General features: G+C 40.9%; 1 protein-coding gene across 1 annotated transcript; it reads right to left on the reverse strand.

The window, feature by feature from the left end:
- Positions 1–22,335: 22,335 nt before the first annotated feature.
- snai1b (snail family zinc finger 1b) lies at positions 22,336–24,575 on the reverse strand. The gene is made up of 3 exons (XM_047373120.1): positions 24,277–24,575; positions 23,435–23,998; positions 22,336–23,156 (listed from the first exon to the last, which is right to left on the reverse strand). Exons 1-3 carry the CDS (start codon positions 24,356–24,358, stop codon positions 22,975–22,977), a joined length of 828 nt encoding a protein of 275 aa, XP_047229076.1. The 5' UTR covers positions 24,359–24,575; the 3' UTR covers positions 22,336–22,974.
- Between the last annotated feature and the right edge of the window lie 272 nt (positions 24,576–24,847).

A 24,847-nucleotide genomic window follows, 5' to 3' on the forward strand; every position in this document is an offset into this window, starting at 1 on the left:
TGTTTCGGGAGCTTTGTTGTGTTTATCAATAGGTTCAGCTAATTTTAACAGGTACAATTAAGTTTCATCATTGAACATATTATTAGCAACAACAGCAACAATGCTGATAATAGACCTAAAGCATTTTATTTATTACGTAATTTAGATTTTCAAAAGAAATTCTAAGTGCAACTAAAACATTAAAAACATATACGAGACAACTGAAAAGTAAATTACAATACCCTATTGGCAAGAAATATTTTATGACCACGTTTAAACTATTGGCAGGGTGGGGCGGAAATGAGCGCCTTCCTCGGGTAAGGGGCGCGAGCACGTCTGTTCTGTCACAGGTCATCTATCCTACGAAGGTATAGATGTATATCTGGGTTTTCTGAAAGAGATCCACCTGAACTAAGCCTGACATTGAAGATCCTGCTGAAGTGGTACTAAATCATCTCGGCAAATCTATCCAGGGTTACTGACTCTGGATCTGTGCGTGCTCAATTAAAACAGGTGATGCTGCGCAACACAATTATCCTTTATTATGCTTCCATTAATATATAAATCTTTTTCATTTTATTTCTAGTCATTTTTATCTGGTATTTAAATAAATGTCCGGGTGAAAACAACGTGTGGTTGAATTGTTGTGTTACTCTTTTTAAAATTACACAATAACAATGTGAGTACGAACATAACCATAGAGACTCGACATGTTACATGCGCTCATGATAAGCGGCAGGATCTGTTTAGAAGTCAGGAATTTTAACTGAAAAACAATTAATGTTAGCTTCTAATCTTCATCTTTAAACTGTAACAAATTTAAGAGTAATATACGTCTCAGGATCAACTCTGCTGAAATATCTTTCACAAAAACTTGATCAACTAAAGTCAACTATATTGTCGTATACAAAAAATCCGTGTAACTCGGAAAGGAGAGAAAAAGCAATGTATTCACGTACCGTTGTCCGTTTCAGGTTTTTAAATGTCTCACCATATTAACAAATCCAGGTAAGAAATTAACCATTTCCGAGATACTGAAAATCCTGAGCCGCAGTTGAATTTAGCTCGAAAAGCTACAAATCCGGCAGAGAGATTTTGTTAACCATGCTTGCTGCAAAAAGTATTACGTTTTTTTTCCAGAACCAGGTGGGATTTCAATCTTAGTTCATCTTAGTTTCGTTTAATTTTTTTACAGCTAAAAAGAGACAGAAAATACCCTATGATCACAACACATTCAAAGACAACAAAATCGAAAAATGCACAAAGAAAATCTATGAATAAATGTTGCTTTTCAGTATATTCTTATATCCTAAATTTTTTCCTAATCAGAACTTATATATATACTATAAATAATCTATTTGCCATGTTCATTGGTTCATTCATCGAACATGTCCCTAGTATTTGATGTGTTCAGGACCATGGACAGCACTGTTGGTTTGTGCCATGTGTAGATCTGTCCATGGTGCTGAATGTTCTCAAACTCTACGAATGTCTGATTGGGAGAAGTTCAGAGTCTACTGTGCTTTCCTCTCATCTGTTTAGTGTTAACAGATTTTAGTAGTTTATACAAAACATTCCGAATGTCTTCGAACCTTCGGTCTAAAATATATTTAGGAAATGAGCAGCATTGTTCAAAACATTAGCATGTAGTTTTAGAGATTATATATTTTGTTTTTGTTAAGATATATTAAATTGGTCTGAAAATGACTAAAAATTTAAATGTATTAGTTTTGATAAACGAAAAGAAAAAAAACTGACCTACTTGATAGATTAATTTAGTTAATTTAACTATTTGGTCTATTTTCCCACAGTGGCACCTTAAAAAAAAACAACTTCTTTAAAAACAATGGACAGACGATACAAGGCACACATCTGCTCTTTTCATTTTTGCAAGTTGCTTAGAATCTTTTTTTCACCACAATACCAGCCGTTCTGCTGGGTACGAATCTCTGCCAATTTTTAATATTAGGCTCTTATTTTGGAGTAAATTATATTTAAGGTTGTAAAGGTAAAGAGGTTTAAGTCAGAATGGATTATCACTGCTTTAAACAGGACCCGTACTCGTTGTTGTCGTCTTGCACTTTATCCGGGACCGGGTCGCGGGGGCAGCAGACTCAGTAGAGATATCCAGATGTCCCTCTCCCCAGACACCTCCTCCAGCTCCTCCGGGGGCAGCCCGAGGCGTTTCCAGGCCACCTGAGAGACATAGTCCCTCCAGCGTGTCCTGGGCTGTCCCCTGGGCTTCCTCCTGGTGGGACGTGCCTGGAACACCTCCCGAGGAAGGCGTCCAGGAGGCATCCGGTATAGATGCCCGAGCCACCTCGACTGGCTCCTCTCGATGTGGAGGAGCAGCGGCTCTACTCCGAGCCCCTCCCACATGGCTGAGCTTCTCACCCTATCTCTAAGGGAGTGCCCAGCCACCCTATGGAGGAAACTCATTTCAGCCGCTTGTATCCGGGATCTCGTTCTTTTGGTCATGACCCAAAATTCATGGCCATAGGTGAGGGTAGGAACGTAGACCGACTGGTAAATCAAGAGCTTCGCTTTTCGGCTCAGCTCTCTCTTCACAACAACAGACTGGCACAACGTCCCCATTACTGCAGCTGCCGCACTGATCCATCTGTCGATCTCCCGCTCCATTCTTCCCTCACCCGTGAACAAGACCCCAAGATACTTGAACTCCTCCACATGACACAGGAATTCCCCTCCGACCTAAATAGGACAAGCCACCCTTTTCCGGTCGAGAACCTTGGCCTTGGACTTGGAGGAGCTGATCTTCATCCCAGCCGCTTCACACTCGGCTGCGATCCACCCCAGCACATGCTGTAGGTCTTGGTTAGAGGGGTCATGTTCACAAAATGTCCCCTTTAATAGCCGCTGTAAGGGGACATTTTGCAGGCTTGTAATTGGTTGGGATATGTTTTAGCTTCCCAATTTGCTACCTCAGCTCATACATGAAAACCACTACTTCATGCCAGCATTAGTTAAGTAATGCTTGTATCTTTCGCTGATTTGACATGTGCTTGATACCTTCAAAGTTAAACACCAAGCTAGATTAGAAAGAATGACATTCTGCATTTACCTTTTTGAATACATGTTTTTGTTAAAATCTATTTGACTTCTGTAAATATAATGCCAGCCTGTACATTGTTCTTAACACAATAATGAATCTACAGTGTAAAGGGATTATTGTGTAGTGACAGAAAATCTATATATTATCCTCATGTTTCATGTGGGTCCTGTATGTCTTTTCATCTTTTTTTAGATTTTTAGATGTTCCTATTTATCTTTGATTAATGCACGTCTTTCAAATGTGTGCTCAGTTGGCATAGCAATGGATACTAGTTTGTAAACTACAGGGGTTGGACAATGAAACTGAAACACCTGGTTTTAGACCACAATAATTTATTAGTATGGTGTAGAACCTCCTTTTGCAGCCAATACAGCATCAATTCGTCTTGGGAATGACATATACAAGTCCTGCACAGTGGTCGGAGGGATTTTAAGCCATTCTTCTTGCAGGATAGTGGCCAGGTCACTACGTGATACTGGTGGAGGAAAACGTTTCCTGACTCGCTCCTCCAAAACACCCCAAAGTGGCTCAATAATATTTAGATCTGGTGACTGTGCAGGCCATGGGAGATGTTCAACTTCACTTTCATGTTCATCAAACCAATCTTTCACCAGTCTTGCTGTGTGTGTTGGTGCATTGTCATCCTGATACACAGCACCGCCTTCAGGATATAATGTTTGAACCATTGGATGCACATGGTCCTCAAGAATGGTTCGGGAGTCCTTGGCAGTGACGCGCCCATCTAGCACACGTATTGGGCCAAGGGAATGCCATCATATGGCAGCCCAAACCATCACCGATCCACCCCCATGCTTCACTCTGGGCATGTAACAGTCTGGGTGGTACGCTTCTTTGGGGATTCTCCACACCGTAACTCTCCCGGATGTGGGGAAAACAGTAAAGGTGGACTCATCAGAGAACAATACATGTTTCACATTGTCCACAGCCCAAGATTTGAACTCCTTGCACCATTGAAACCAACGTTTGGCATTGGCATGAGTGACCAAAGGTGTGGCTATAGCAGCCCGGCCGTGTATATTGACCCTGTGGAGCTCCAAACGGACAGTTCTGGTGGAAACAGGAGAGTTGAGATGCACATTTAATTCTGCCGTGATTTGGGCAGCCGTGGTTTTATGTTTTTTGGATACAATCTGGGTTAGCACCCGAACATCCCTTTCAGACAGCTTCCTCTTGCGTCCACAGTTAATCCTGTTGGATGTGGTTCGTCCTTCTTGGTGGTATGCTGACATTACCCTGGATACCGTGGCTCTTGATACATCACAAAGATTGCTGTCTTGGTCACAGATGCGCCAGCAAGACGTGCACCAACAATTTGTCCTCTTTTGAACTCTGGTATGTCACCCATAATGTTGTGTGCATTTCAATATTTTGAGCAAAACTGTGCTCTTACCCTGCTAATTGAACCTTCACACTCTGCTCTTACTGGTGCAATGTGCAATCAATGAAGACTGGCTACCAGGCTGGTCCAATTTAGCCATGAAACCTCCCACACTAAAATGACAGGTGTTTCAGTTTCATTGTCCAACCCCTGTATAGGTCTCTGCAGAACATAAAGGATGGCTTCAATATTTGGAGCAAGTATATCAGCTAGTTATTCATAAAAGTAAAAAATATTAAACTTTACACTTTTCTGTTAAGGGTATCATTAATCTCCTTTTTTCACTTATGCCTTTGTGCTGTTGTATAGAGATTCTGAGACAGCGAAGAGTTTCTTTCTTTCCATATTTCTTTTCACCATGATTTTCGGCAGAGTGGCTCACAACTCTCACCCCATTTACTTTTTGGGACCCCACTTGTTGAAATACTTCTTGTGATGTGAACTTTGTAAATGCTGTGACGTCGTTTTGAAAAGTGACTGGTTCTAAACACCCAAATAGCTGTCTTCCTAAATTAAACGTCTAAACATTTTCCGCAATTTCAGTTAATTATCACTAGATGGCACCATAGACACACATGTTTGCAACATCTAGCAGAGGTAATACAAGTGGATGTTTGTCTGCAACTGTTTTTTTTTACTTTTTTATTTATTCCAAAATCTTTAATAAATAATTTCTAAGATATGTTAAATATTGATTTATTTGTTATTTATTTATTTATTTTCAGTCAAAATTACCAGGACAATAAATCTTACTGGGGTCCTTTTTTTTTATCTAGAATGTCCCCTGATTGAGTGTATCAGGAATTATAATGTTTTGTTGCATGCTAGACACTCACATTCACATCAACACACACATGTAAACTCCTCCACATCATGTGAGGCATTCAAGCCATATCTACTGACACTTGCTCTGTGCAGCAGCAGCATCAAGGCCAACTGCCTGCCATTATTTTTATAATCTTCATACTCTCTGACCTCTTGCACCTCTCCTGGCGCCAGTGGTCTCAGTCCTTCCACCCCTCCCCGCAGCACACACTTGCATACATACACGCTCCTGTACACTTAGCAGTGCCTCCGTGGATAATTGAGACCAGCTGTTGCAAGGTGCCTCTTCCCTTGACCCTGCACCCCCCACCCTTCCCTCTGCTGCTTCAACTGGTGGTGCACTTGTCTCTCTGGCAGAAAGCAAATCCAAAGAGTACCCCGTCCACTACTCCCTCATTTCCACTTTCTTTATTCTTACCTCATAAGGTCCAGTCTCATTGGAATTTGCAACTTATTTACACTCTGTTTTTTTCTGTTTAATGGGTCTGTGTGCAATGTAGCCTCAGTTTCCATTTTTGCAACAGAACACCACCTGGTGTGATGTTCTGCATCTGTAGGAAATGGTAGATTAATTTATCTTTTTACATAGTTGAGATTATCAGTGCAATTTAAATTAACATTAATGCCACTGATTCTGCAGCTCTGCATTAAGCCGAATTTTGTGTAAACCCTCTTCTCTGGTAAAAACTGGACTGCAGTCTAGCTGATGCAATGCCTTGCATTCATATTTATATGCATTGATCTTTCATACATTTTGCTGCATCACAACAATAAGCTTCAAAATATTTTTATGAGATTTTGTATGGCAGACAAAAACAAATTTGACACACTTTTCAAAATATTTTAACTTTAACTAAAGTGTAGCCAGTTACAGTCAGAAGTCCCAGAATTAGAAAATAAAATTCACCTCTGTGTACTTTAATTGCAATGTGAATGCAAATTTCTGGGGAACGTCTCAAAGAAACTGAAAAACAAGGTGGTGGCTAGATCATGCTGTGGGGATAGTGTATTTGAAGATGAAAAGATCTCTATAAAGACAATTTGGGAAGGAAATCTGTGACTTGAGAATGGGTTGAAGGTTTATGTCTTTCCTAATATTTCTGAAAAAAAATATAAACTGAAGTTTGTGGTTGTAATGTGACAATGGAAAAAAAAGTGAAAGAGGCATGATTACTTTTGCAAGGCACTGTATGACTGGAGTCGGGAGGGAACAGAGGAGTTGAATCCAGGAGAGATGAGGGAGGGTGGGGAACAGGCACATCAGCCTCTTTTCCAGCTGGTCTGTAGGGGTCAAACTGTGTGTATTTGTGGGCGTCATGGCCTCTCATTAGGGGTGAGACGCTGCGGCTCCAGACCCCCATGGTAGGATTGCTGGGTTACTCTGCAATGATCCTGGCACTTTGATGCCTCTGACCCCCCTTAAACCCCCCCATCAGGAGGTTAATGAGCCTCCAGTGAGCTCTAAATGCATGCTGGTATTAAGTGTTTGCACAGTTAGATTTAAGGTGAGAGAAACCTCAAGAGCTCTGATAAGCCTGCTGTTGCAATTTTTAGGGGAATGGATCAGATAACATGGCACAAATGTTTGGATTTGTTCAAACAGTTCTCAACCAACTCATCAAGCACCTACTTCTTATGAGACCTTTGGTTCTTCTACTGGGTGAATTTGTTTTTCTTGTTTTTTTTTTTTTCTCTGTATACACTTATCACAGCTGAGGCAGCATTGACCATCAGTTGAAGCTGATTCACTGCCCCAGCCATCAACAATTACTGCCCATAATTACAAGCCATGCTTCACTATTTTCCCATTCCTGTTTCTCTGTCTAATCCCTGAAAACCAACTCCTGCACTCTCTTACATAGCTGAGCAGGCACTAAGACATGAATGCTTTGCTTAGGGTGGGGTAGAGCAAGCCCCAGCCCGCAAAAGGAAGGCTACAACAGGTGCTCGAGTGTTTTTTCTTTTCATCGTTCACTCTCTATACACGTTTTTTCTTCTTTTTCCCCACCTGCTGAAGAGGGAGGTCTCATGCTGGTTCATCTGGGTATTTCAGCCAGCCTGAGCTCTGCTGTGACAGAGGGGGGTCTGATCTTAAGTGCAGATAATTACTTTACTAGAATGTTGGATCTGGTCTGTTCCATCCCCCTTCCACTTCTGCTATAAAGTGTTACATTTTCTAATAGCTTGATCCGACCACAACCTTCTTAATTTTTTTAAATCGCAGCTAAAACATTCTGCATACAGCTAAATGGAGCTGAACCTGAAAATTTACATCAGTAGGTTTGCTACAATAGAAACAAATAGACACGCAAAAACAACTAGAGCAGCAAGAAATCTCCCCTGATCTGCATGTTGATTCCAGGGGGGTCTGATGGTATGGGCCCCCTGGTGGAGCTCCTCACTGGGTCAGCAGTAAAGCCTCAAACCTCCTGTTTGTCCTCACTGTAGGGGATACCAAGATTTTCTCAGCTGTTTGGGATCTGTACAGTGCCCTCTACAAGTATTCACATCTCTTCTTACAGCCGCAAACTTCACTTGATTCTATTGGACTTTTACACAATTAATCAAAACAAATAACAACAAAAATCTAGCATATAATCGTAAAACTGTAAATGAAGTGTTTTTGATTTTTTTTTAACAAATAACAATTTTAAAACTGTGGTGAGGTTTTTATTTGTAGAATGGCACAACCCATGTAGGACACGACAAAATATGTGGAAGAAGGTGCTCAGGTAGGAATAATCCAAAAGACATAAACTTTTAAACCTTCATGCAAAAAGCTTTGTGGGGTAAAGCAACACTACAAATCACTCCCAACTTAATGCATAGTAGAGGTAGGATTATGTAGTGGGGATGGTTATGTTGGTCAGAGTTAAAAAGGAAAGTGGATGGAGCTAGATTCAGAGGAGGAAAATCATAAGACTGGAGCAGAGGTTCACCTTCCAGAGGGAGAACACTATAAACATGCAGCCAGAGCTACAACAGAGTAGTTTAGACAAATTTGATGTGCTAGAATGACTCATTTTAAAAATCCATAAACGTTCTACATCTACTTTGCAAAGAAGAATGTTAAAAAATATTTTTTAAATGTACAAAGCTGGTGAAGACATACCCCAAAGAGCTGAGAAATTCACTTTGCATTAATGGCCACTATAATATAAATCTAGTTCACCTTAAAAATAATCCTGTTCCAGTCCTATAAGATCAGTAATGTTGGATTTGGGTCAATAAGACCTTTTGTTTTACAGAATTTTGGTTCAATTAGTTGAGTGAAATGCATTTTTCATTTGGTTGGCTGGAAACTGGAAGAAATTAAATCAGTGTCTATATCATACATAATGATATGGGACCCATATGCTGGCAGACAAGATGGAAATAATGTCCAAAACTCTAAAACAAATCATGCCATGTACACAAAGTGATACTGGAGCGTTTATATCCTAGAGGAGGAATTATTGGATTGGTAGCAGGTGAACTGATGGGACAGATCAGTAACAGCTGAGAGGGAGTCATGGAAACTGGCTGTAGAGAACATTAGAACAGCAAAACACTGGTACCAAAAAAACACTACAAAATCTTTAACTAAAGACAATAGGTATTGGGTCAGATTGTATGTAATAAAGCTGTTTTTTTAAGTAAATGTTTAATTTTGCAAAAGACAAAACAATTTCAGTGTGTGTAATAAATGCCAAATTTATGAGTACATTACACATTTAAAACCAAAAATGTTGTCCAGAGGTCTTCACCCATCCTCCATTTCTTTCTGAGCAACATCAACGATAATTTAAAGTAATTTTTATACTCTACTCAATATCTAATGTTCAGTTATGTGTCTATAATAAATTATATTCAACAGCAGGAGTCTCTCAGAGTTATTTTAGTTATTCAGAGGTCATAAGATTGAACTCATCCATATTGGGATCAGAACCACAGTCAATAGAAAATCGGTACAGTATATTAAATTGCCATAAAAGCATATTTATTCTAATTCAAATTTTACATCAGATTTTAGCATTGTATGGAAACTTTTTTTCATAATTTAGCAAAAAACTACCAAGAGAAATAAACTGTAGACTGTAAGTAACTGCTGACTTCATGTGAAATAATAACGCGTGGGTACAAAATGGTGAAAGGTCGAATAGACCAAGAGCTACAAAGCTGTAAAATAAGTAAGAAATGTGACTGGGTTGAAAAAATTAAATAACCATTTTTCAATTAAGGTTCATCACTATAAAATTTAAGCCTGGGTGCATCACCAAGCCTACAGATCAGACAACATTTCTGCAACAGATATTTTATCTACTTAGCTGATTGATTTAAAGAGATTGGTGATTTTTAAGGGAGGCATTTTCTGGTGAAAGACATCTAGGCCACATCTGGAAAGACTTCATAGGAAGCTCCCAGTTTCAAACAGGGCATTTTTGTGCCTGTTTGGGTGGCACCGGCGGGGGTTAGCTGTCATGTGGGAATCCTTTCAGTATTCTCCGCAGGGGTGATGTTTTCTCTGGGTTTCAAAAACACAAGCTCTTGCTTAATGATTTCAGTGTGTTGGTAAGATTTATTCTTGTGTGTGTTTTAACAGAAATCCCGTCCTCTTCATCACATTATTTGGACCTGCTCTACCAGCTTCCACCCAGTGAAGCGAGTTTGAGTTATGTGTGTGAATGTGGTATATGTGCAGCTCGCTGCATGTTTTGGCACATGTGCATGCACGCATGCCACCCGCTCTCCTGTCAGGCCCTCTAGCTGGTAATCTGAGCATAGAGATTAGAAAGAAAAACAGCAGAGAAGAATGTCTTTGGTTGAGCCAGAGAGGAATTTACAATGGCCTTCAGGCTGCTCTGACCTCTCCCTCCCTTTCTCTCTCTGACTCTCTCCTGCACACACACAAGCAGGCACTAATACTGAATAAAAAAAACTGTTTTCATCATCTTCATGTGTATTTTATTGCATGGCTCATTTTACTATTCGTATTACAACACCTAAAACCGTTTTGTTTGTTTTTTTTTTTGTATGTTTGATGTTTTTAGGAATGTCTTCAGGACCCGCATATTAAAACAACTGACAAAATTGAACAAAATATGTTGGGTTCCGACTATTTGTTTTAAATAAAAGTTAATGTCTCCTTTCTTCTTTATTCACTGAGACAAAACAAAACAGAAAAAAGTTGTTCATAAAAAGACTCAAATTAGCCTGTGTCTCATTCATGTATTCTGGTTATAAAAACAGTTACCATGGTGGAGAGGATCTTTTAGATGTTTGGTTCATTTTTATCACTGTTAATACTTCTTGATGTCTTGGATGAGCAACAGACTATTAACAATAGACTATTTTCATCAAGCAAATACAAATCTTTTTTAAAAAAAGTATTGGTTCATTCCCCTCTTTTTTTATATTTTATTCCCAATGAGTCAGATTCTTGTTGTCTTTTGGGAGAACTTCAGGCTTTCTGAACATTTCTAAGCAGGTTAGTTACAGTCACAATTTGATCCTAATTCATTGGTTGAATCTATATAAACAACACCAAAGATGAAACAGCTTGATTGGAGCTCCAATAAGATGATTCATGAACAACTGTGCTAGAAACATAGATAATCACATAAAGGACAATGCATCTCTTACACATCCTGTGTTGGATTTTTTTCCCTATATCCTAAAGACATGACTTTCAGATAGAGCTCATATGCTGCAATCATTTTTGTAGCTCTAACTCTTCATCTACTTGTCTACTGTTCTCATTTTTTTCCAAGAAGCACTGCAAAATATGTTGCCGTCAGTGTCATTTTCATCTGTGTCTCATGATCGTTGATCCAGATCATGACAAAACATGACAAAAGGACTTTTCTGGGACCTAAACCTAGGTCCACAAAGAACAATCATACCCCTGGACCAAAACACTTGCCTCCACAGCCATGACAGAAACAGAAGAAATGCAGTTTGTTACGAGATGTGATATCAAAACAAATAATGAAACTTACTAATGAGCTGCCACATGCAGATTTATTTTAAATGTTTGCACCAAAAACAACTTTGAGATAATAATAATAGTCTTCAAAATCTTCAAAATGTTTTTGGGTCATGGATTGGATTTGGTCTCCCCCCTCCTTGGTCTTAGTCTAGACTTAGTTTCAGGTTAGGTGGTCTTGACTTCAAAAGTATTGTCTAGACGTGCTAAAGACGACTTAATGACGTTCAGCTGGGCGTCAGAATGAAAAAGAAAGAGAATTTAAGTGACTTTGAACCTGGCTTGGTGGTTTTGCCAAGTTCTGAGTCTTTCAGAATCTGCCAGTCCCCCAGGATTTTCACGTCTGTCAGGGTTACACAGAATGGTCAGAAAAAGAAAAAACATACGTGTGGATGAAAATGCATTGTTGATGCACGGTTCCAGCATGGATCCATCCAGCCTTTCTTAACAGCTCAGGCTGGTGGTGGTGGTCTAATGGCGTGGGGGATATTTTTTCATGACCACGGTGTACCCATCTTCTGGTGGCAACTTCCAGCAGGCTAATGCACCATGTCACAAAGCTCAAAAAATTTTAAAACTGGGTTCTTTTACTTTACTCTGGTGGTATCCATAGTTACCTGATTTCAGTCCAATAAATCATATTTGAGATGCAGTGGAATGCAAGATTTTCATCATGGATGCGCAGCCAACAAAACTACAGTAACATGTCATGCTATTATGTCCATATAAATGAAAATCTCTTTGAAGGTTTCTAAAACCGTGTTTAGAGCGAAAGAACGAGGCTGCCATCTGTGGCGCCATCTTAAAGTGGCATTGTTGAATCTATGTCACAATTAGGGCATTTCTGAAGCTAAAATAGGGACCAACCTGATACTAGCGATGTGTTCTCAATAAAGAGTCCAATGAATGTATGTGTTGTGTGCATAAACCAAGCAAAAGTGAAAGAAAAAGCACAGAGGAGAGGTGATGCTTTTATAAACTGATGACTCTAGGCCCACACAATCAATAGTCTGAATACCAATACTGCAGCATAGATCTAGACACCGTAGATGTTAGTACACAGAAGCAGACAATTAAAATATGAAATACCCAGTATCACTTCACGCGCACGTAAATATCTATTGATGTTTTTGTTTTGTTTTTCATTATTAGAGATTTTATTTTTATAAAGTATGCAAATTCTAATAGATAAATAGCTATTAAATGCATGATCTATAATTGTATTTTCAGAAAAGTATGTTATAACATTTGGACCTCACATCCACAGAGTGTCTTCAGTCAGAGGCTTCTTCAGATGTGCTGTAAGACGGAGCGCTACAGGAGATCCTTCCTGCCCACAGCCATCAGCATCTACAACGGCTCTTTAAGGAAACCCTCATAATGAACTACAACAATATTTAATTTCCCTTTGGGATTAATAAAGTATTTTTGAATTGAATTGAATTGAATTGTTGGGAGGATAAATAATTGCCTATTAATAACAGGATCTATGAGCAAAGTTTTGAAACCAAATCTTTCTTCTCTGTGTTGGACATATAGATGGTAGAGGTTTTTTGATACGTTCCCATCTGTTGCTTATAAGAACATGAAGGTCTGCAGCCGCCCTCCAACAGCTTGCAGAGATGTCACCGAGCGGGCAGAGACGACACCACATTGAACCGCATCCTTGGTCTGAGTTCTGGTTTCAGGAGGACAGCTGCATGGATACTCAAGACAAACTGGTCTCCTCCCCCCCCCAGCTCGGTCACAGCTCACCAACCTGCACTCCCCCCAGACAATCTTCAGACTGTGTGTTTGTGGCTGAGAGGCAGAAGGAAGAGAGGCGCACCGGTCTTTTCACAGACGGAGGGGACAGGTGTTGGGGACAGGAGGTGCCGTGTGGCCTGGGGGTGTGGTCAGGTGGTGAGACACCTGTGCCCACTTAGTAGAAGAAGGTCCGGTTACACATAGACACACAACCGTGCATATCTTACCATGACCATTTGTTCTGTCATGCAACATTAGAACATCCACTGTCTCATAAATGTGCACATCTGGGAGTCAAAACAAGCCAAGAATGATTATCCTCATGCCAAAGTAAACACAGAAACCTCAGATCTGACCTAAAGTAATGTGATCACAATTTAAGGGATGTAGGGGTGCAGAATGTGAGCAGAAGGCACGCAGGACAGGTTCATATGTGGAAACATAGGTACCAAGAAAAAGTGTCGGACAGACAGAATAAGGGTTATAAAATAGAAAGGGTTCGATTTATATCTGTCTTTCCTCTTAAATATGCTAAAATTAAGAGGACAATATCAAATTGTGAAGCCTTTATCCCACTCTTTCCTCTTATGATTCATAGGAAAAAAATAGTGCTTTAAAATAACCCCACTGTGAATTCTAAATGGACTGAATTTATACAATCCATATCAGAATATTTAGAACATGAAAGAAATTACAATTTTTGCATGTTTTAATGGTAGATCATAACAAAGTTGGAAGTAGAGCTTAAAAATACAAACTGAAGAAAAAGGACCAGGAGACAAAACAAATACAGTAGTTAAATTATTTGCATTTAAATTCAAAGCTGGTCATCGGCTGATCGAAAGTTGAATCTGTTCATAAAGCTGCCTTTTATGTGATTTTCTGTCAGATGACACTGTCATAACCCCCTGATGCCAAAGGCAAAAGGGTTTTCCGTCTTTGAACAAGGCAGGGCTGTTAAGCTGGCCAAGCATAGCCTCTTGCAAGGTGTTGTTGCTTCCAAGGCTGGATACAGGCTGAAGACAGTCATTTTCAACCCATATGAATTACTGATACTGACTGCAACCCAAGAATCAGAAGACAGTATCTGTGAGAGAAGGGCTTAAAGAACCTCCTCCCAAGCCACAAACCCTCAAATGTGGAGCTTTTAGTGCTTTCCAGGGGGAGCACTAAACATAGGGTATGGAAATGTGGAACAAACTATTATTTTTTGATGTGGAAAATTTTTATCTTCACAATCTTTAAGGCTCCTAACATGGATGACATGATGAAGAGATACCACTGGTGATGTTTTACAGGTCGCACAGTGTAGGAGACTGCATCATGATCTGAGGGGCTTATTCCTTCCATGGAAAAACAGAGATGACTATCTTGAGATGTTGCAGCATGTATCCCTCTGTCTTCATCTGCACGATAATTACTGGGTTGTTAAACGGGACAATTCTGCAGTTCACCATGCCCTTCTGATGAAGGCTTCCTCCAGGAGAATAACATCCCTCTTTTGGGCCTTTTACATGTTTACCTGGTTTAAATATCATTGAAAACATTTAGGGATAAATGGAAAAGCAGGTTTAAAAAAGTGGACATTATTTTTGCAGGCAGGGGTTCTTTGTGAAGCCATCTTCAACACATGCAGCAATGTTACCACCTGCCTTCTGGAAACACATCAAGCATGTCTGAACATATTGTATGAGTGATCAACAAGAATGGGGGGCTACTCCCTCCCTACTGAGAACTAATGAGAACCTGTATTTAATATTTTCTCATCTCTGATTTGTGTCTCTTACTTCTGTTTCTACAATCTAGCAGCATGAAATGCAAAAACTTGAACCTTTTCCACAGTCTCAAGATTTTGATTGGGAATGTGTAGCATTTTTCTAGTCATACTAACCAACCAAAGTACTTTTCCAATACGAGTCTTACCCACATTCATACACCAGTAGATTTGCATATTGGTATGCAACTTCAGGCTGAGTCATGCCCAAAAAAACATAAAATTGTGGAGTGGCCGGACGCTGGAAGATGATGCTACTTTCCAGCAGCAAGACAACTCTTCATCCCACTCTGCCAAGGTTGCTCAGTTTACAGCAATTAATATGTTTTTGGTACTCTCCAGTAGTTGTTAAATGTTATATAAGAAGAAGAAAAGACCTCAAAGTGATCTCTCCTTTGAAATTTGAGGCGGTTTGCATGTTTTTGCTACCTCTGGGAAATAAGTTGTCCATATTTGGAAAACTAAAAATAAACTCTTCTCATGGTTTGACTCATTGTCTTCTACATCTGTTTGACGACACCTTTTGAATGAGATTACTTCTCAGAAAAATATGGGCTTCGCATGTTTGTGCACAGAAAGATACCTAGCAGATCTTCAATGCTGACTTCTCTTATCCATCCGGTACAAATCCACTTGAAAACAAAACTATCCCTTTAAGCATCTGAATGTCATTTTAATCTCCACTGCATGTCCTTTTTTCTTTTGCGGTTGTCTATCTACTCTAATATACAAATAAAAAGAGAACAATCTACTTTCAAATACCTCTCACAGGTTTAAAGAGCGTACAAACTATTAATTAATTTTAAACATATTTTAAGTCAACAAGTCTCTGCATTTTCCTTCACTGAGAGCACTCACACGATTCAGATAACAGTACAGTAGACCCAGAGACCTGTTAATTTAATTAATCTGCTTTTTTGCTTTCCATAAAACCAATGATACAACTCTGCAGCCCAACAGGAGGAGCACAGTTGTCATCTCTTTATATATACTATTTGAAAGAAATGATCAGATTTTGCTAAAATGTCTTAAAATTAAAAAAAAATATCTGATATCACTTTTTCCCTCATAAAGGGGGCGTCCATTTAATACTGGTAGTGGGCTTTTAGCACGGTGACATCCTTTGATTTTCACTAATGACATTTAAAGAATAAAGAATTGTGTCAATTTATTTTATAATCCATTTTTAGAGGGCTCGATATAACCCGATGCCCTTGCTCTGAGTGCAAGTGTGTTCTACACTTGCTGTGTTTCTGTAAATCTGTGGAGATGTTGGAGATAGGCATCTGGCCCTGAGGTGTAGATTTCAGGCAGGTGTATTTTACACACCCTGTGGCAACTCAAGGGACAGGATAGGACGGAGCAAGACGGGGTTGGGGCGGGGTTGGAGGAGACGGGAGGCAATCTGTGCTTTAAACAATAACACATATGCTCTAGATCTCCACTCCAAGGCTGTTCTCCGCCCGTTTTAGCCCGCTTCCCCTCCCTGCACCACCTCCCTCGCTCCTTACCTTGTTCACGTGGAATGCTTCAGGACAATAGGACTGTCCCGTTCCTTTGGGTGGTGGCCCCCTGGGCCCACACAGGCCCGGACAGGAGGACAAAAGTGCACCTTGCAGCTACCAGTGGCACCCATGGGGCAAATACCTGAATACCTGTGGTTATAGTAGGAAAAACAGAATAACACAACAGGATGAGGTGAGAGGAATGACTATAGTTAACAAAAACGGAAAACAGTCAGAACAGGAGATGTTTTGCTTACCAGACTAATCTAGTCCAAAAAAAACTACATTATCCTCAAACTTTCTAACTTGTTTAGGTTTTCCTCCATCTTTATCTGCTCTGTGTGTGTGTGTGTGTGTGTTTGTGTGTGTGTGTGTACGTGTGTGTGTGTGTGTGTGTGTGTGTGTGTGTGTGGGTGTGTGCGGGTGTGTGCGTGTGTGTGTGTGTGTGTGTGTGTGTGTGTGTGTGTGTGTGGTTTCCAGCTGTCTTACACACTCCTTTTATTGCACCACATTTGGTCCTGGGCTGGCTCATTACCAAAATAAATAGCAATTCCACTGGAATTTGTCTTTTTCAACTGCATTTGGATGAGAACATTTAGACATATTTTATTACCAAAATTAATTTTCTGCAGGTCATCTTCCAGGCACCTTCTGCTCCTCCTTCGTGTCTGGCTGGGTATCAGTTAAAGTAAAGAGTTTTAGGATGGTGTTAGTAGGATGGATGAAAGCACATTGTCCGGCAAGGCTGAGTTCAACCTAATGAACTAGGATTCAGATAATACACATACAGATTCTTCAGCATTTCTCATTCTACATTGCACAATTACAGTTTCTGCCAAAAGTGTCATTTTTACATTTTGTCACTCTACAAACACAAATTGTAATCTATTTTGTTGGGATTTTATGTGATTGACCAGCACAACATAGGTCATAGTTGCAAAGTTGAAGGAAAGTGATACATGTTTTTTTTACAAATGTGTAACAATGAATCTAAAACCTGTGAGCTGCAAAGGTCCAACAGCTCAGGTAGGATAATCTGTTGATAGGACAGTGGTAAGTCATGCACTCCACAAATATGGCCTTTTGGAAAAGTGGTGAGAAGAGAGCCACTGTTGAAAGAAAGCTGTCATTAAGCGTTGGAATATGTGTCTGGATTGTGGAATTTGGACTTTGTTTGAAAGGTTTTAACTTTCATCATTAAATATCTTTTAATTTTGCTTCTACTTTACCTTCTGTCTGTCTACCTGCATTTGGGACCTCCAAAGTCACAAATCACAAGACTCACAAGAAGTCCAAAAACCTCAAACCACGTAGCGGACGGAGTAAACATGTGGAGGAAGGCGCTATGATTAGATGAGAATAGAGTTAAACTTTCTGGCCTACATGCAAAACACTGAGTGGCAGAAAACTGACACTACACAGGGCCCTGAACACAAAACTGTTACTGTGAAACAGGGTGGTGACAGCATCATGCTGTGGGGATGGTTTTGTTTTGCAGGGGTAGCAAAGCTGAACAGACCTGAAGGGTAGATTGATTAAGTTAAATGCAGGAACTTACTGTAGATAAAATCTGTTGCAGGCTGCAAAGTATGTGAGATTTAGTCAGACATTCACATTCCAACAGGCCAATGGTCATAAAATTTACTTTAATTTGCAGTTTTGGTGCAGCTTTTTGTCTGCAAAACAGATCAGAGCAGAACAAAATAGAATGATTCAAGCAATTTCAATCCTGTATGTAATTTACATTTAGCAAAGACAACATTACACATTTAAAAACAACTGAATGCAATTGTTTTGTGATGTTAAAATGTTTAAATATTTAGAAATGTGTGAAACACTTACCATAGCATCGTGTCATTTTGTAATGACGCGCTGAGTGTTTGGGAACCAAAGAAACCTGATGCTCACTTTTGAAAGTGAAATGTTTTCCCATTCTAAGATTTCAGCCACTCAGCACTTTGCATAACAGGACCTCCTTTGTCACATCGTTTCATAATTCACTGTCCTCTTCACTTACTGTAGAGCCATGTTACTGTACTGACTGCAGGACAGGGTTTACCATATTTCTGCTGAAATTGCTGAAATTAACCAAGTGACGATGATTAATTGAATTTTAAACAGTTTAATCAGATCAGATACAAATGAGAGCATTAAACAAAGAAAAAAAAACAGTGAAGAGGATTATGTTGCTTTGGAAGACCTGCAGATATCCACAGCTCAGGTGGATGAATCTGTTGACAGGACAACTATACAACTATTAGTTGTGCCCTCAACAGCTCTGGCCTTTATAGAAGAGTGGCAAAAAATCTAATACTGCATGTCATCATGAATGCTCTCACACATAGAGGTGGCAGTATCATGCTGTGGGCTGCTTTTTTTCAGCAGGGACAGGGTAGTTGGGGGGATTAATGCGAATGTGCCACAAACTTTTTAGATGCTTATCTGTAAAAGATCTTGACACCATGAATCATTTTGAATCATTATGCACAGCTTTGTCCTGGTCTATTCAATAAAATGCCAATAGGTGAACATTGTTCTCTAGATGCTTACATTACATTAGAGTTCCGCAGTAGAGTTTGCCTGCTCTCCAGTATTCAGAGTCAGTGGAAACAGGCATGTTCACAGCTCTGTGTGACACAAAGTCGGACATCTCAGTCACATTTGTTTGTCCTCCTGTCTCTTTATGGCTCATCCTCTACCCTCTGACCCTGTGAGACAGAGCCTCACTGTTTAGCAGGAAAGCAAAAGCCTCTTAATGCACACAGACACATTTAGGCAAAGGGGACAGCAGGGTGCGGAGGTGGGCAGGAAATGGAGTGCACCCCCTCCCTGAGGCCGCATCCTGTCCTTGGGTAAAACGGGTTTATTTGTGCAGAGATCTGAGTACATTGTGTGTACGTGTCACCGAGTGGCACACATTCCTGACCCTTCTGATGAGAAAGAAGAATTCCTCTTTTTTTTAACACCTGTATTAGGCAGATGTTTATGTGTTTTGCCTGTTGACTGTCTGTTAGAGTAGCTTCTACAGCCAGCATATCTCACTGCCCTCACAGCACATGTCATTGATCAAGTCTGCATTGCAACATGTGACATTCCTCAGTAAATTCAACTCCCCGCAGATTTGATTAATGGCCTGCAAACAGATAGACTCATTCTTCTGTAGACACCACCAAGCTACCCTCCCACCGCCTCCCTCTCCAATGTCCACTCTCTTCTGTCCTGTTGCTTACCTCCTCCTATTATCCTTAGATCACCCTTTTCTTTCTGACCTAATGCCATTTATTTTCGCCTGCAGGTTTCTTCATTTTTTACTGGAAGGCAGATGAGGCTGAGATAAATCTGAGACTTTTTTAACATCTTTTGAAAGAACAACCCTGGAGGAGAGTCTGCTGAGACCACTCCAGCGGAAAATATTGGCACTGAAGTTTTGGGCAGTTGTGTAAGAGCTCTGCAGCTTGTAAGAGGGTTGGAAACTTTAGCCCAGTGACTTAACCCTCTTGGCTTGAACCTGATCCTCCAGTGAATCATCTCTGCAAAGCCTAAAGTTCTGATTTCAGCAACACACTCTCTCCCACTCAGTATGGGCTGCTGTAAACCCCAGCACCCTTAATGGACAATCGACAGACATCTAGTCATGTTTGTGCAATACTGGCAGAATAAGGAGATACAATACTAAAAAGGTTTTATGTCAGTGTGCTATGAATTTACATGTGGCTGGGTCTGAGTTTTATGCCCATACTTATTTGCTAAATAGCTCATGTTCAGTCAGATTGGATAGCATGCATCTGTGATTATCAGTTTAAGTCTTGCCACACTTTCCCAACTGAAGCTCCATATTTCTAAAATTTCTGCCCAGCTTACTTGTTCCTGCTGAAAAAACCATCCCCACTGCATGATGCTGACACCACCATGTTTCATTGAGGTGATTGTCTGTTCACAGGAAAGCATCAGTTTTCCTCCCCAGATAGCATTTTGCATGTAGGCTAAAAGTTGTGTTTTGCTCTCAGCTGGTCAGAGCACATACTTTCACATGTTCTTCTAGGGACAAGTGCTGCAAATTAGCTTACACGGTAAGCACCAAGACACAGGCATGGGACTGCTGTTTTATTCAGTTTGTCTATATTATTGTGTGTCTGTCCCTATCAAATAAACCTAATAAAAAAAACATTTACTTGTGGCAAACTGCAAATGGGACTTGTCGTGTGTTTCTTTCAACAATGTTTTCCTTTTTGACTCTCCTCCATAAAGGCCAGATTTCTGAAGTGTACAGCTTTCCTTCCCCTTCAGATTGATGTACTTCTTGGTGTTTGTCTTTCACATAAAATCCTGCATTGAAACTTATGGTTGTAACATGACCAAATGTGAAAAGGTTCAGATTATGAAAATTACCGGAAAAAACTACCCATGCGTTTAAATCAGCAGGAAGGGATAACCTTTGGAGTCAGGTCACAAATATGTTGGAAAAAAAACATTTCTTATAGAGCCACAGAAAACTGGATGCATAAACTGTTGATACAGGGTTTTGAGATACAAAAGATCTAGCCTTTTCATGTTCTCATAGTCTATTCTTAATGATAAACTGGAATTCAGTTAAAAGTAATAAGTAATGAGTTATTTGGCACATTAGTTCATCAACTGACTGAAGTTGCAGACATTCCTAAACCGGAAACATGCCCATGGGATGTTTGTCCTTTCATTTTTGTCAAAAAATTGTTGTTTTCACAATGTATCTCTTTTACAAATGTCCCTGGCCAGGTCCCTAAGACTTAAGACAATTTGACGCTGAATTCAGGCAGATGGAGCCACATATTTCTTGTCACAGAAAATCTAACTAAGACAACAGAGGAGCCATCAGTCTGCAAGGCAGTTGTATTATATGTCTGTCGCTAATGGTTCAGGAATGTCAAATTAGTCAATGGACGCACGCGTTAGGCTGTGAACATCAATATGATACCAGCGAACATTTAAAAGGAAAGATGACAGCTCCAGTGATCTCATTGCCTCACAGCTAAGAGTCACAGACCACCTCCTACACTCCACAAACCCAAAAAGTCCCCCTAGCAAAATGTTAGTTTAATTTAAAAAACATATAGAAAATTAAGAGCACAGTTTGTGGAGGCAAAATGAAGATACTCGAAGAAAAAAATGAAATTAGACACGTATTTTAAAATCTGTGCATTTTATCTGTACTGTGTGCCCACCACATGCGGCACAATTGGCCTTCAAGCGGAGCTCAGGGCCCCTCAGATTCAATGACTGCGTAGGTGTGCAGCTGCTGAAATGACTCTCACCTCTCACATTCTCATGAGCTGAGACAAGCAGGCAGCAGACAAATGAAAAACCCCCTCATAAAAGTAAGCTTCTGTATGCAGGGGTTGTGTGTTTGCATGTTCACAGCCTTTAGGGTGCTGTTTACATTGAGCAAGCTAAGTCATGCAATCTGAGCTCAAAGTTTGACGGCCTCCTAAAACACATGGGTGGATGGGCACGCATGCACCTTTCAACGCAGAGAGCAATTGGGATTCTGTGTGTGTGTGTGTGTGAGTTTAGATTGCTGTCATATGTTGTACCCAGGATGCTCTGCTTCCGATTGATGTATTATAAGTTGATCTGCTCTGCCAGTTTTGTTGCTCTCAGTCTAATCTCCTGGTTTATTTTAGACACCATTCCTATGACAGGAAATGGGTGAATAGTGTTCTCACCCTTGCTTATTTTCCCATCACAAACATCCCTTTTTTGCCCCCCTTTTTTCCCTTACGTCAGCATCTTTCTGCAATTTCTGCATCCCAAAGACCCCCACACCTGCACCAACCCTGCTTGCACAGTGTGTATACCCAGTGTTTCCCGACAGGCGGGCAGGTGTGTGCAGGTGTTTTGCCTGTCACTCAACATCATATAAACCTCTCCCCACTCCACTTAGCACACACACACACACACACACACACACACACACAACAGTGGGCAGCTCTATCATCCCATTCACAAGCTGTCATACATGTACTAATGAACTCTTGTGTCAATACAAAGCCTCCTGAAACCCTATTACATTAAAGGGACACAAAAGACAAGTAGATTTATTCAGAAATCGTTTTATTTACAAATGACAGGAATAAAAATACACAACTTTGCAAAGGCCATCAAGTGAAATGCATTTTCAATCAAATGTTTCACAAAAGCTGCAAAATAAACATTGTTTTAAAACAGTTTTTGGTCATGCTAAAATGAGCTTTTATATCCTAACATGGTTGTACGGCAAGGAGGGGGCAAATGGTGCTTGAGTGTTTCACCTGTCGTTGAGGTTGCAGCAAACGCGTCTTTCAGCGCCCTGCCTCCCCGGTGCACCATGCAGACAGCTGTCTCAACACTCACACATCATGCATGTATAGCATGGTGAGGAATGACATCCTAGCATACGCACAAACACACCCCAAGCAGCTGCAACATGGCCACAGTCCCGGACCGGCCGGCACCAATGAAGTTTCCTGGGAATTAACTACGCCTTCAGCTGCCACAGTTCAAAAACATGCAGCAAACAACAGTTTGACTTTAAATTTGGCAATCATGAAGTTAAGGCACTGATAGAAAGAGGAATTGCATTCGATACAGAGGACATCAATGTCTCTACGTTTTCTGTGGGTGTTTGCTCTTTTCACAACACAAGAGCAGCTACACCTGGGTCTTTTTCGAGGCACTCTGAGGAACGATGGTCTATGAGGAGGGACAACACCCAGAGGAGTTGTGTTTGTGCAGCAGGGACATGCGGCTGAAGGTCCGTGAGCAGGAGCCACACTGGTACTTCTTCACCTCAGAGTGGGTCTGCAGGTGGGCGCGCAGGTTGGAGCGGTCAGCGAAGGCCCGGTTACAGTGTTGACAGGCAAAGGGGCGCTCACCTTCACAAGGCAGAAAGAACACCATCAGTACCAGATAAACACTTGCACTCATTAAAGTCATTGTTTTTAAAATGATCTAAAGAAACGCAATGCAACCAAGAAAAGACCAGCTGAGTTAATGCTGTTTTTCTCATGCAGACCAACTGACAAGCTGAGATTAGATTGTGTCCTGTTAAGCAATGACATTTACTCATGTGTCAAGAAATATCAATAAGCACAAGGTGCAGTCAGTTGCACCAGCAAAGCCAAAACAGTGTGAATCAATAGGGAATCTTTACCTGTGTGCGTGCGGATGTGTCCTCTGAGCAGCCAGGGCCTGGAGAAAGCCTTCCCGCAAGTTGGACACACGCAGGGAAGAGTGTGCGAGCGGATGTGCATCTTCAGAGCTCCCAGGCTGGTGTACTCCTTGGAACAGTGTTTACAGTGGAAGGCTGGACGCGGGGATACGTCTGAGGGAATGGAAGTAGTCTGCGATGATGGACCGTTTAAAGGCAACTGGTGGTTGGACACCTGATGATGCGAGAGTGCAGAGAGGCAGCTGTAGCTCTTACTACAGTGTAGACAGTGGAAACTGTTCTGAATCGCCTCTGGACTCGGGGGATCTGAAGTTCGGCAACCATCCTCCTCCTCATCTCCGCTGCTGCTGGAAGGAGAGCTTCTGAGGTTCAGAGGGCCCAGCGGGGAATGAGGCAGAGACACCGGGGTGATCGGGGTGATCGGGGAGAGAGGAGCAGGCAGGGCATCTGAGCTGGGGAAAAGGGGGCTACTGGGCTGGCAGGTGAGCACAGAAGAAGTGTTCTGTGTTGGAAGTTCAGCCAGTGGAAAGCTTTCAGGGACAAAAGCTGTAAACAAAGAAGACGTTAAGTATGGTGGGTTAAACAGATGATCTAAGCTTGTTATCATTCTTCTCTCAGGTTGCAGTCTGAGCATCAAGCTTTCTCATCAACACATTTTCCAGGTAAATAGATCAGTCTCAGAAACCTGCAGGCTACATGCACCTTTCACAACTCTATTTTGTGTCCGCAGGTACTTAGATGGAGCACTGCATTTAAAGTGGGATTTCCTGTAATTCTCAATATTTCATTTTAAATGTAAAAAATAATAAATTAACAAGACTTACCAGTTTGGCTTTCCAGTTGGCTTTCTCTGTAATACAGCTTCTTGCTGGAGAAATACTTCTTAACAAGAAAAGATCGAGGCATGTTGAGCTCGAGTTTGTCCTCAACCAGAACAAATAAGATAATCTCCACAACAAAACGGTGACTGGTCCCAGTACGCCTCGGTTAACTGTTAATTCCAGACGGTCCGAGTTAAAAACTTAACAGGAAGCTACAACCTGCAAAGTTGCATGTATCTCTCCGTTAAAGTTTGCCTTCTCATATAGAGTGGGAGAAAGCAGCGGGGTGGGTGGGCACATCCCCGCCCAAAGACACACCCCTGCACTCCGGGACGCCACCATCCCCTCTCATCACAGGTGCCCGGAGTGCCCAAATCTGCACTTAACAAACGACTGCGCATGTCACGGCTCTATTTCACTGCGCACTATAGACTTTCCCTGAAATATTAATGTTTTAATTGTAGTCGATGCCAAAAACCTTTCAGTCAAGGGTCAGATGAGGTTAATGTGTATTCAGAAGATAAAGATATGAGGTTGAACTTTATTTACACTTCATGACACAGTGCGACTCGCT

The sequence above is a fragment of the Girardinichthys multiradiatus genome, chromosome 1, assembly GCF_021462225.1.
Source record: "Girardinichthys multiradiatus isolate DD_20200921_A chromosome 1, DD_fGirMul_XY1, whole genome shotgun sequence".
Lineage (NCBI taxonomy): Eukaryota > Metazoa > Chordata > Actinopteri > Cyprinodontiformes > Goodeidae > Girardinichthys > Girardinichthys multiradiatus.